This window comes from Dendropsophus ebraccatus, chromosome 3 (genome assembly GCF_027789765.1).
Source record: "Dendropsophus ebraccatus isolate aDenEbr1 chromosome 3, aDenEbr1.pat, whole genome shotgun sequence".
NCBI classification, from domain to species: Eukaryota; Metazoa; Chordata; class Amphibia; order Anura; family Hylidae; genus Dendropsophus; species Dendropsophus ebraccatus.
Window position 1 is genome coordinate 76,184,447 of NC_091456.1, and position 12,943 is coordinate 76,197,389.

Consider the following 12,943-nt stretch of genomic DNA (forward strand, 5'->3'; position numbering starts at 1 on the left):
GATATGTGCCATGAAATTTAAAAATTCCACTTTCGATTCAGTAGCAGGCTCCTACAGGCTGCTGTTTCTCTGAGACTTGTAGTAAAACAGGTTTATTACTATTATTATCATAAATTTTTAGAAACACCCTTAAAGCGAATGTACCATCAGTACATTCACTTTAAGTGTTGCACATCGATAGAACAGCGACGATGCAGAGAAGCCGGTGCCACAGCCCTTTTTTTTTTTTTTTTGAACCGCTGCCCAGTTCCTGCGGACATCGCTGCTTTAATCTTCAAGCGCTGTACAAATGATCAAGGTTAACATACAGAGTTTACACATGCAGAAAATAAAGGAAAAACTTCATGGATAAAGATAGATTGGTACATAGTAACAGAGGACCCTATCCACGAGGGCTTGCAATCTACATGCAATCTAGCTGTGTAGATCTATGTACATGTAATGATGTGCCTACATTAAAACACCCATACACACTGCAGAAAACTCGTCTGGACCTACTTTCTAATGTATATAAAGGTCTCCTGACCCTTCCCTAACTAATGAAGGGAAAACAAGGCATTATAGAGTTCAACTCTCTGCTCCTTTTGTTGTCAGGGAAATAAGCCACTGGCAGGGAAGTCTGGCAGCACCTTACCTCCCATCTCCTCATTTAGAACACTGGGCCATCCTTACTGATTGGTAAAGCTGCAGCTGGGAAAACATAAATAATGACACCAGGAAAAGGACGAACAATCTTTTTGGCAACATTCTGGGAACAATTGGAGAATAATCTGGGAACAACTGCTCCCAAAATATTATGCATGAACAAAGGATTTCACCTGAACCAAAGATCTTTTGCCAGACTGTCAGCCCAAAATTTAAAACAGGGACGATTTCTTTTCAGGCGTCAGTCGGTTATTAGTCGGCTAAAATTACACAGTGCTTCCTTTTTCTACTTTGCTTATCTGGTTGGTTTGCTCAATACTAGGAAGCCCCTACCTCTTTGTGCAGAGCTGGTTGGGAAGTAGCACTGTGCCACAAATGGTTAACTAATAGGAAGAGACCCATATTTATTTTTTTAGACCTCATGCACACGTCAGGAAAATTTATCAGGAAATCCGGATAAATTTTCTGACCCATAGGCTTATATTGGGCACAAACATCCTTTGGGATTTTTCCTGAATTATGTCTGTCCCAGAAAATAAGCCTGTGAAACATAAACTGGTCCTATTTTGGGCTGTAATTCCAGCATAAATGCTCCATAGTAGTCTATGGGGGCATCCAGAATTCGGACAGCTCCAGATGCGCATTCAGAAACTTCCAGGATTACGGATGTGCTGCTAGCCAGCTCGGGCCAGCAAGTACTGCTGGGTTCTGCGACTGCCAAGTGCTGCGACTGTAACTGTATTCGCTCCTAATCAGGAGTGCATACAGTTAAATGTGGTGCTGTGTTTGACATTGGCCTATCATCAACCACTCTTGTGACCGGAGGCAGCATTATATCTGCGGCCACAAGAAGCTGCTCTCTCCCACCCCTCACCTAGTGCTGTGGTGTACAAATAACGTCATGGGGCCTTATTGAGGTGTTCTCAATAAAACAAGCCCTATTATATCCTCTCAGGAACCCCTGTATTAGGAGGAGTAGGTTTTGCTCAGCCAACTCCACTACATACTTTTTTTCTTTTTCTGTTTTTATTTCTTTCTAGGATTACTATTTTCAGTGGCAGTAACACAGCACATTTATAATGCTATCCCCTGTTTATATCTGTACATTTTCACACTGTGATGGTAACAATCTGTAACAACTAGAAGACCATTCTCTGTTACTGTGATCCCACAGGGACCCTCCAGGTCATGTGTCACAACTCGAGCAACCAAAGATGAGTCCGGATTAAACATGGCGATATTGTTCTTCCCTTTATCTGCCACCAGAAAATTACCGTTTATATCCACACAAACTCCAGAAGGATTTAGAAAATTGAAATGGTTGCCATACGTCGGTCCAATAGTTTTTTTTATTTTATGTTCACTGTCTATAATCTTGAGGCAACAACCTGTGTGTTGTCCGAAGAGTTGTCCTTCTGTCACCAGCAAGTCTTCATCCTACAAGACAGAGTAGAAGTACAAGTTATTGCAGCATCAGAACTATTATAATCTACAGACTTAGCAGGACATGTTAAAGAACATTTCCACATAAAATAAATAAAAGGCTATTGACTTATTGAAGAATTCCTATGCTCATCCTGAATAGTTATTGCTTCTTTACTAGCAGTTTACACTTTTATATAAAGCTGTTTAAGCACACCTCATTACTTCTGTTTTTGAAAGGAGCCATGATATATCTTTTTTTTGCATGAGAACATGACTGATCCCATTGGCTTACAAAGTGCAGCAAACTACACTATTCTGCTAATCAGCAGAAATATTAGGGCCAGTTCTGGCGGAATTCTAAGAGGAACCTGCGCTGTGAACTCCACTTGAAGTTCTGCCTGTCCTTTTTTATTGAATAGGATGCCTTGTGCGCCCTCCACTCTCCACCGAAAAAGAATTGAATTCAATGAACAGGACAGGCAGAACTTTAAGCAGAGTGGGCTTCGATTGAAATACTGCCAGAATTACACAGTGTGAACGGGCCCTTACATAGTAAGGCCAGGTTCACACTAATTAAGTCACTGGCAGTTCTGTGACCTGGCCGGTGTCAGCGAAGTTTATCCCGGTCAGTACTGCAGTATCGCTGGATAAACTTCAATTCTATTGAATTGGGATGGAGTTGCATCCATGTGCGTCCGCATCCCAATTTGGGTAGAGCCGTACTCTCCATTGTGTAACCTGTCAGGCTTGTGCGGCCGCTATTCAATGACTATTGGTCACACAAAACTGACATGTCAGTTTTCTATGCGGCCGATTAGAATCCCGGCCAGAGTGTATACTATGTGTATACATACCGGCCGGGATTCCCTCTGACTTCTATGCATTGTTTTTTTTTTTATTAATCACAGCCGTGATAAATACAAAAAATTAGTTGCGTGAACATAGCCTAAAAGAGAAAGCAAAATACAGTAAAATAGATACAGTATAAGTGACTGTATTCTAAATCTAACAACAAACCAAGAGGAAAAAGAAAAAACACTTGCACTCCTCCCTTGTAAAAACCATGTGACCCCAATCAGCAGGAAGCACCTGTGCACATATGGTATGTACCTCCTCTTTCTCCCATTCTACCTGCTGGTGCATTGGTGATTAGTAACACCTTGTTCACACTTGTGTCTCTTGGCGGCGGCCTTCTTCGGCCGCGCCTGCGGGGTGTGGTGGGGGCCATGGGGTTTGGTCCTGTGGCAGTGGGGTTGCAGAGCCATTCTGTGGCCCCCCACCCCTGTTGTCACTTGCTTGGCAGGGTCACTGACTGGCACAGTGCTGTTTTGTAGTGTAGGGACTCATGTGGGCCAGCAGACCTACACGTGGTACATGAGGCAATATGGTTTGATCAAATTATTAATGAACACTTTAATGATTTATGGTATAACCTATGGACCTATGGTTATATAATAAATGCTTACTATGGGTATACATAAACAAAAAAAAGTGTTTTGTTTTTTATTAATTCATTGATGTAATTGCAGTCTTTGTGTGTTTGGTACATGATTTGTAATGAGCTGAGGTGTTGAGCGGTGAACTGTGTCCTCAGAAAGCAGGTAACCTGTGCCCAGGGGAGTAAGTGCAAGCTGCTGGGTCCCACTGGAAAATATATGACATATCCTCTTGCCTACAGTACCATTTGCTATTTGAAATATTGATGTCTTTAGGTGTGGGCCTTTGGGCCTCCGTGGTCATCAGGATTTCTTCTAGAATGTCAGTGCCCATGTAAACCGCCTCTATGGCTGCAGTCTGGTCAGTATTATTTTTAGTATTAGTATTATGTGTATCTTGCTTGTTTTAGGAATTTCAGTTTGAAAACTAGCATAAGCACATTATCATTACATTATCAAGTACATTATCATTAGGGAAACATGTCTCATTCTGTAGGAGAACACAATACCCACAAGTGTTTTGCCCATCCCAAGAATGATCTATGCCTTATACTTTTTTCTCTGACAGCATAAAATGCCACCCAGAGCAGATGGTACACAACATGTTGTATCAAGCCTATTTCGTATCATGTAGGAACTGGTTAAAACAACAGGAAACTGCAGACGCTTTAAACATATCAGTTTGACAACACCCAAGAAAGATCATGCAGAAGATATGCAGGAAATACGAGGATAGGTGCCATGGATCATATGTGTGACTAGAAAATCAAGCACTTTCCATCAAAACATCTCAAATATACAACAATGGCATAAAATGTGTTCAGTTGAATTGCAGAGGAAGTGCAAACGCAAATCAATGGATATTTACAAGGTATGCCCAGGTTAGGGGGCTTAGTGTGATTATTAGGGCCTGCTTCATTATTTTCTTCATGCTATCATTTAATCATGGTGGTTTGGTATTATTTAGTGATTTTAGTCACTGTATCAGGGTATTCAGTTTCCTTATGGTGGTGATATAAGTGATATTGGTCATTTACTGTATGGTGGTATTCTGTCATTGTAAGGTGTAAGGTTTTATGGCAGCTCAATTGAAGAAGGTAAATAATAATTTTATCTTTTATTAATGATCTTCATCTTTATTTATGGCAATTTTTACTATGGCCAGTATAAAAGGAGTTTATTCTAAAGCCCTGATTACACGGGGCAACTAGTGGAGCAAATGAGCAGCGAGAACAGGGGGGGCCACAATGAGCTGCAGGGGGGGGGGCTGCCCGGGTGATCGCTAGATGGTCCGGGCAGTCCATAGAGGATGGCGGCGGTCTTCTGCTGCTGCTCCTATTCCACGGAGTGACGGCAGCAGATCGCTGCTATGACAGTCGTTTGTCTTTCAGCAGGTTGTCAACAGCAACGATCAGCCAACATCGTTCATGTCAGCTGATCGTTGCGTTCTATTACACGGGACAGTTATCGGCTGTAACGGGCAATATCGGCCCGTGTAATAGGGCCTTAACTTCCTAGGTCAGTATGGGCTGTAAAGAGGCCTGCAAATACCATGCTCATATATTTCCTATTCTGTAAAGCAAGCTAGAAAAGAGAAAGGAAGAGCACATACTGCGCACACATGGACATGCTCATACACAAGGGAGGTAAGAAATCACAATGCTATAGGGAAGTCAGTGAAGCAAATGTTCCTTGCAGGGCTATGCCTAGTTTTTCTCTGATCAGTAGCAAAGCTCAGTAGAAGCTGAACAAACAAGTTCGGACAGGACCTGACAAACATATGGCTTTTATCACACACCCTGTATCATACACATTACAGGGTATCTGTCAGCTGTAATTCACCTTCCAAACTGCTGACCCTGTTAGATAGCTGTTAGGACAAGTAGACACACGGTACCTGTCATATAGCCATGTGTGCTTCCAGGCTATAGAGAAATGCCTTTATTCTCTGGTTAATGGTATTCTCAGGTATGGGGGGGGGGGGAGTATGCAGGTGTTACAGATTGCTGCACTTCAGGAGCTCAGGAAAGCCTGTTTGACTCTTTATACTAACAAATATTTTTCTAGGTTCTAGAAGCAGGGCTATATTTACCACTAGGCACTCGTGGTCCGGTGTCGGGGGCAGCACCAGGGAGCAGGGGAAAGAAAAACTTTTTTTTATTTCTTATGTTTTTTGTAGTCTTCCACCTCCTGTTCAGACTTGCTAGTAAATGTGTAAAGTTCTACGCAGGGGGGGGGGGGGGGGGGGGCGCTGTGAGCACAGGCGTGATTGTAGAGTAGAGTGAGGGAGATTGTTATGATGGTATTATCATCCAGTCACAGTATGGTAGTGTTATCCAGTCACAGTATGGTGGTATTGGTCAGGTCGGTATGGCGGTGTTAAATGTGACGCCTTGCGCTATTACCTACCAATCCAGTGGTGGCGCATCTTCAAGTTTAGTGTCTAGGGCAGCAGCAGCTGTTAATACGGCCCTGTCTGGAAGCACAGATGGACATATTAAAAGTACCTCCTTGATCTAACAGCTATCTGAGGCAATTACGTAAGACACTGGCCCGGTCACAGAACAGCCGGTGTTACTGAAGATCATCAACTGATGGAAAGCAGTACAGTGTATTATTACTTTTCATTGATCTGTCTTTCCACTTTTCCTTATCTTTAATATTTTTCTGTACTTTTAGGCCATTCTGTGACCCAGCCATGTCCCAGACCGGCTGGTATCAGTGAAGTTCATCTGGCTGGTACTGTAGTACTGGCTAGTTGAACTTCATTTCTGTTGATTTGGCATGTGGGCGCAATCGGGTGTGCCAACATCCAAATTCACAATTGCACACCATGCAAAGTCCGGCCAGAGCTGCACTTTACATTGTGTGAACTGTCAGTGTTGTGCAGCCGCTATTCAACTATATGTATACACTCTGGCCGGGATTCTATTAAAATCAATGCAACATATTCTTTGGATTAATCACGGACGGTGTTGCCATTTGCAACAACAGGCGTGATTAATTAAAAATATACGTTGTGTGAACATAGCCTATGGGTGCGTTCACACGTACAGGATCCGCAGCAGATCCTCAAATCTGCACCATCAAATCTGCTGCGGCTGTGTTTAGTTATTTAGATTAAATCTGCTGCAGATCTGATAGGTGTGAATGTACCCTTACGGTGCGCGCACACTACGGAATTCCCGCGTATGACCCGCGGCGGATTCCATCGCTCCTACCCGCACGTGGTGGCGCGCATCTCTATGCACGGGAATTGACATGTCACTTCTTTCGGCGGAATGTGAAAACCACCCGTGCATAGAATAGTGTCTATGGCACAGGAGGAGATGCTCACCGCCGCGTGCGGGTATGAGCGACGGAATACGCCGCAGGTCATATGCGGGAATGCCGTAGTGTGCATGCACCCTAAGTCTGATTTATGTAAATCTAAAATATTACTTTAAAATGAATAATGAACCATTAATAAGGATGGGATACCATACCTTAGTAACTGCAATATACTCTGGTCTTTGAAGACCATCCACAACATTGGTTTTTACAACAGCATTCATTCTCCAATCCACTCCGACAATGTGTACTTTACCCCCATCAGTCCAATCTGTTACCGCAATACTGCTGGAGTTTATTATAGCCAGCCCATAGGAATGTTTCCAATCTGCCTTGGGGGATTTTAAGAGATGGATCATTTCTCCTTCTCTAGAAAAGACTTTAATACCCTTATATCCATTGGACACCAGCAGAAGACCTTCTTCTGTACAAACTATATCACCAAGGCAGTTGCTACTTTCAGGTCCATATGGAAATGTTTGCTTGTGTTGACCGTCAAGCGAGAAGATCTGAATTTTATGATTGCCGCTGTCTTTAATAGCAAGATCACCATCTAAAGTAACTGTCAAACTGGTTGGCCAAATAAATTTTCCATCCTCAGTTCCGTAACTTCCTAGCTCCTCAACAAGACTATTGTAGTAAATCCTTTGTATGCCTGAAAGCTTCCAATCCTTGTTAAATTGGTGCATGGCTTTCTAGAATAAAAAACAATTTACTTGAAATAAACATGAAATGAGTAAATTCAGGTTGCTTATTCTTCTCTTGCATGCTTTATAAAGAATATGGTGTCAATAAAAGAGTAATGTATTCAGATCTAACAGACTATTAAAAAAATCGAAACACACATGCATAAGAAACATTCAATACCTCTTCTTCATCCAGCTCCTGCAAATAGTAAGAATCTAACATGGTTTAAGCTCAGCTTCCTTAGGGAAAGCATAAATGGACACAAAAGAAGGCAAAAATTAGTAGATAAAAGACAATATAAAGAGATAATATACATTTATCCATCCTCTTATTGAGACAGGGCACTTCTTCCTCTGTGATATGCACCTCATGATGTGTAAAAAACTAATCGCCGAAATTGATGTCTTTTAATAGAAACTAACAGGCAAGGGATCACCAGTGGATTTTGCTGCAAATTTGCAGCGAGTAATCTGCAGCGGATCCATTACATGTGCGTATAGTTAGCAGCTTGTTCTACTTAATAAAACATAATGTCTCGAAATAAATACTGAAGTAATTGCATGATAATTCACAGTTTATACTCAATAATAAGGCAGTGCATATAGAATTCACATGTATCAGTATCAAGCCTAGTATAATGCTAGAATTATTGAGAGCTTTGTATAAATGGTCAGATCATGTGACATGGACCAAAAATCAAAAAGAACAAAAAGAAGCCAAAAACCCATAGGATTTCCTCTATTTTTTGCTGCCATGTCACCTTAAACAAATATTACAGGCCTTAGGCTATGTTCAAACAAAGTAAAATAAAACCTAAATATGACAATAAACATAGCCTTAAGGTACATTGTGAATGTTTCAATGTAATGAAATTTACTATATGTTTACCATATTTTCTACGAATTTTTATAACATTGTAATATTTTTTTGCTACAAACAATTACTTTCTTACCTATTCTGCTGTTACCATCCCCAAAGACAGAGGCTAGAAGAACAGTGGTGACTGAGCAGGCTCCTGCAGTATCTCAGTCTTATAGCTAGGCAGTTACCATGGAGCAATACCTAAGAGAAGGGCTGTGCACAGTGCTGGTACATCAGAATATCCAATTCATTCAGCTCAGGTATATTTCACACTCCCCACTGACAGAGTCAACTTGTGTTATGTTTAGGTCGTGGTTCCTTGGAAACTCACAATGTAGTATTTACTGACAGTAATGTCAATATGGAATCATTTGTACAAAATGCTGCTCTTTCTGGGTGACGTTTCAATAAACAGTAATAAACCACAGGCAGATGGGGTGTTGGCTTGTTACCATGTGCCGGCTTTATAAATGCTGCAAGGATACAATATAGTATTGTCTTCACATTTTATTGCATGGTTATTTCCTCTATTCAAGGATATTACAACTAGTGGGATTACAGGTTACAGAAGATCTTATTAATTTCTGGATTATACGTCTTTGTAAGATATTAAATATCTATAGGATTTAGCCAGTTGCTTTCAGTAAGGTTTTAATGAATGAGAATTAGTTTCTTTTGTGATCACTTTGTGCTTGTTGAGTCTAAAACATTGATGTAATACTGTAAGTATTTACAGTGTTAGGCTATGTTGTCACACAGTATTTCTGCCAGTGTTTTGGCCAGTATTTTTTCAACCAAAGCCAGGATGGGAACTGACAGAGCAGAATTAGGCTATGTGCACACTGAGGAAAAGGCGAGGAATTCAGCTTGAAATTCCTCCCGTAAAATATGTACAGAGCAAAGTCCCATTGTGTTCAATGGGTTTTCTGCTCTGTTGTTCACACTGCAGAATTTCCGAGCAGAATTTTCTGCTGTAGATCTGCTAGAGGAATCCTATAGAAGTCAATGGGGGGCTTAAATTCTGCTTGAATTCTGCCTCAAAACTTTCTGCTTCAATTCCTCGAGAATTCCTCAGTGTGCACATACCCTTATAATTGAAAAATTTGCACAGCTCCTGTGTTTTCAATCCATTCCTGGTTTTGGTTAAAAAAAAAAAAAAAAAAAAAAGACTGACCAAAAGACTGATGGAAATTCTATGTGTGCACAAAGCCTTAGAGCAAAAGGATACGTTTATTGGGAAAAACTGTAGAACTGAAAAGATGCTGTAGTACCCTGTTGTGCCACCTCTAGCCTGAATGCATGATATGGTTAGTCATAAGACATACAAGTTCTGCATGGCATCCTGCGTCCATTTGACCACAGATGTCCTAACTGGGCCTGTATGTCCTGCACACTGGTAGGTTACCAAAGCTGGCTTCCCAGCTGGTCCAATAGATGATAGCTGGCAATATATGTGGTAATAAAGAAAGTATACTTACCAGTCCCTGTGCTCCCCGCAGTGCTGCATCAACAGGCTCCTGGACACCTGCTAGATGTTATTTTCTATCTGTGGGAAAGGGTGGGAAATAGCCCACTCAGACGGTGTCCTGCCCTGTCACTTACTGGTTGAGCAGGGCATCCAGCAGCTGGGTCGTGATGTTGCAGGAGGGAGAGATGGAGGATACCATCAGAGGTCTAGGAGTGGGATGCAGCACAGATGCGTGGGACACAGGGAATGGTAAGTATTCTTTCTTTATTTTGTTTCCCCCACCCTGTGTCTATACTACATATTTTCTTTGTCACCGGACTTCTCCTTTAACCCCTAGACGACTTAGGACGTACCGGTACATCCTGGAAGTCTGTGCCCAGATGACCAAGGACGTACTGGTACATCCTGAGCTATGAAGCGTGCTCCAGAGTGGAGCGCGCTTCATAGCAGGTAGGGGCCGGCTGCAGTGAGCAGCCGGCACCTCACCGGTAATGACAGGCTGCAGCGCCACAGCGTTTAAGTGTAAGTGATAGGGGGGGGGAACCCTGTCACTTACCGATTGGGACCCCCGCAGTGTGACTGCGGGGGTCCCTATCGTTAAAACACCCACCACGTCCTACAATGATTTTAACTTCCCACATCATAAACCCAAGTATAAAAACTTGTCTTTATAACCCTAATTATTTCTCTCTTATCAAACATATGGAACAAGAATTGAACCAATGGTTAAACCTTCCTTTCTTCTCGGCAGAATATATCTGCTTATGTTTCAACTACTTTACCCAATGCAGAATAATCTGCTTGTCCTTTACCGCACAGATGTAAGGCTATGTTCACACGATGTGAACATCCGGCCGTTCCGTGACCCTGGCCAGGTCACGGAACGGCCGGTCTCTGCCCGGATCATCGCGGCCGGTACTTAAGTACCGGCCGGATGATCTGTCCGGCCGCAGAGCTCTGATGCGGACGCATCAGCGCGCACCCACATCAGAGCTTCCCCCTGCACACAATGAAACAAGCGGCCGGAGCCGCTCGCTTCATAGTGTGAACTGACAGGGTTTCCTACGGCCGCAATTCATTGAATTGCGGCCGCAGAAAACTGACATGTCAGTTATTTGCAGGGCCGCACGGGATCCTGGCTGGAGCGTATACGATGTGTGTACTCTCCGGCTGGGATCCCATTAAAACTAAGGCATTGTTCCACCCCACAAAAACTACGGCCGTTGTTGTCATCAACAACAACACCCGTAGTTTTACGTAGTGTGAACATAGCCTAACACTTGTCTATGATGTATTCTAGTCTAGTCTACCTTAGGCTACGTTCACGCAATGTAAAAATAAGTGCAAGTAATTAATGTACTTGAACATTAAGAACAGCCATTATTTTGCACTTATTTTTACATTGTGTGAACATAGCCTTAAGCTGATATTAAACTTTATAACTTGGCAGCGATGTATCACCATGCCAGGGGTTGGATATGGTCCACTTATTACTATTTCAACCTCTCTGAATACTCCCTGCTATGGCATTCCCCCTCCTTTTGGGTAATTCTAGTAATGTTGTTTTAAATTTTTTTTTTTTTTTTTTTTAACTTTTGGGGACTGCATAACAACATAGGTAGCTTTCTCTCTTTTGGGAAACTGCCATATACATTCAAATTACCACAGCAACAATACTGGTAATGTCTCAAAATACAAGATTTTTTTTTCAAATCACTAGTCCATAAGTAGAGATGAGCCAACTTGAAGTATGCTATGATAGATAGCATACTAAAAAATTTTATAGGTCAGTCCACTAGACAGAACTCACTCCCGAGTATTTATATAGCCCTCAGACACACTTACCTCCGTGGACTGGTGGAGAAATCCCTAAGGCCCCGTTCCCACTGAGCAAAGCTAGCGGAATTCCGCGACGGAATTGTCCGCCGCGGAATGCCGTTAGCCTCCCGCTCATAATGGGACTCTATGGGAGGCGCGCGCTCCTGCCCTGTCCGCGCTGAAGAATGAACATGTTCATTCTTCAGCGCGTATAGAGCAGCAGCGCGCGCCTCCCATAGAGTCCCATTATGAGCGGGAGGCTAACGGCATTCCGCGGCGGACAATTCCGTCGCGGAATTCCGCTAGCTTTGCTCAGTGGGAACGGGGCCTTAGGATGGATAGGAATGTGTTTTCATAAGGATCTCCCTCACACATTTTCAAAAGGATTGCACTTTGTTTGGAAAGGGACACCCAGTACGTTACTTGAGCCTGTTTAAAAAATTTATTTTATAGTCTGTTTTGATTGATCATATGCAAAATTGCCAACAATGGTAGTGATATACAAGCCTGCATTATGTCACTTCCATTCAAGTAACACAAAGCATAGATACATAATAAATCATTTAGGTTCAGAACATAGCAAGGTACAATGTGCAGGAGGCAAGACTTTTTGTAGCAAGCAAAGGCTTTAAATCATTCTCCATGACAATGGGTGGCATATGGCAAGTGCTGATTTGGTCCATTAACTAAAGTAAAAGAGGAGGTTACACATGTCTGGATAGATAAGAGGTAGATAAGTAGCCACTACTTACATGGATCCTCTTTGAAAAGCTACTCTAGGTATCTGGTGGCACTTCCCTCCAGTAATCGAGTTTCTACTAGTGAGATCATCTGACATTGTGACCTTACATAAATAATGACAGGTGATAGTTCCTAGAAACTATAAAGATTTAATGTATGACTCTTGATACCTGACTATAAGGAGAGTTCATTGAAATTACACATTCTGTTTCTACATAATTCCTATTAATTTCCTATTAAAATATTTTATTTATTTCTATAGCACCAACTGATTCCACAGCACTTTACAGAGTTTGCAAGGAGTAAAAACTCCTTGCAGATGGTGTGATTTGAATGCGGCAAGGCTACAGTGCTAACCGCTGAACCACCACGCTGCCAGAAATAAAATCTACTAATGTGTCTGCAGCAGAATCCTGTGGCATGGGGGAGATTTCTCCACATTTATTATATATTTCAGACTCTTTACAGAATTTTTTTTGCCAGGTCTGAAAAGAGAGATGCAACGTAGGTAAAAAGAGACTATGGCACAACA

General features: G+C 42.1%; 1 protein-coding gene across 1 annotated transcript; it reads right to left on the reverse strand.

Annotated features, from left to right (window-relative positions):
- Positions 1-288: 288 nt before the first annotated feature.
- Positions 289-11,716, reverse strand: LOC138787151 (E3 ubiquitin-protein ligase TRIM32-like). Its single transcript, XM_069964311.1, has 3 exons — positions 11,698-11,716; positions 6,992-7,531; positions 289-2,082 (listed from the first exon to the last, which is right to left on the reverse strand). The coding sequence occupies exons 2-3, from the start codon at positions 7,523-7,525 to the stop codon at positions 1,720-1,722; spliced, it is 897 nt and encodes a 298-aa protein (XP_069820412.1). The 5' UTR covers positions 7,526-7,531; positions 11,698-11,716; the 3' UTR covers positions 289-1,719.
- Positions 11,717-12,943: the final 1,227 nt, after the last annotated feature.

Excerpts from the sequence above, each read along its gene's own strand:
- LOC138787151 (XM_069964311.1), bottom strand. The coding sequence starts at position 7,525 with ATGCACCAATTTAACAAGGATTGGAAGCTTTCAGGCATACAAAGGATT. Across the intron at positions 2,083-6,991 it reads AGTATATTGCAGTTACTAAG|GATGAAGACTTGCTGGTGAC; the intron begins GTATGGTATCCC and ends TCTGTCTTGTAG.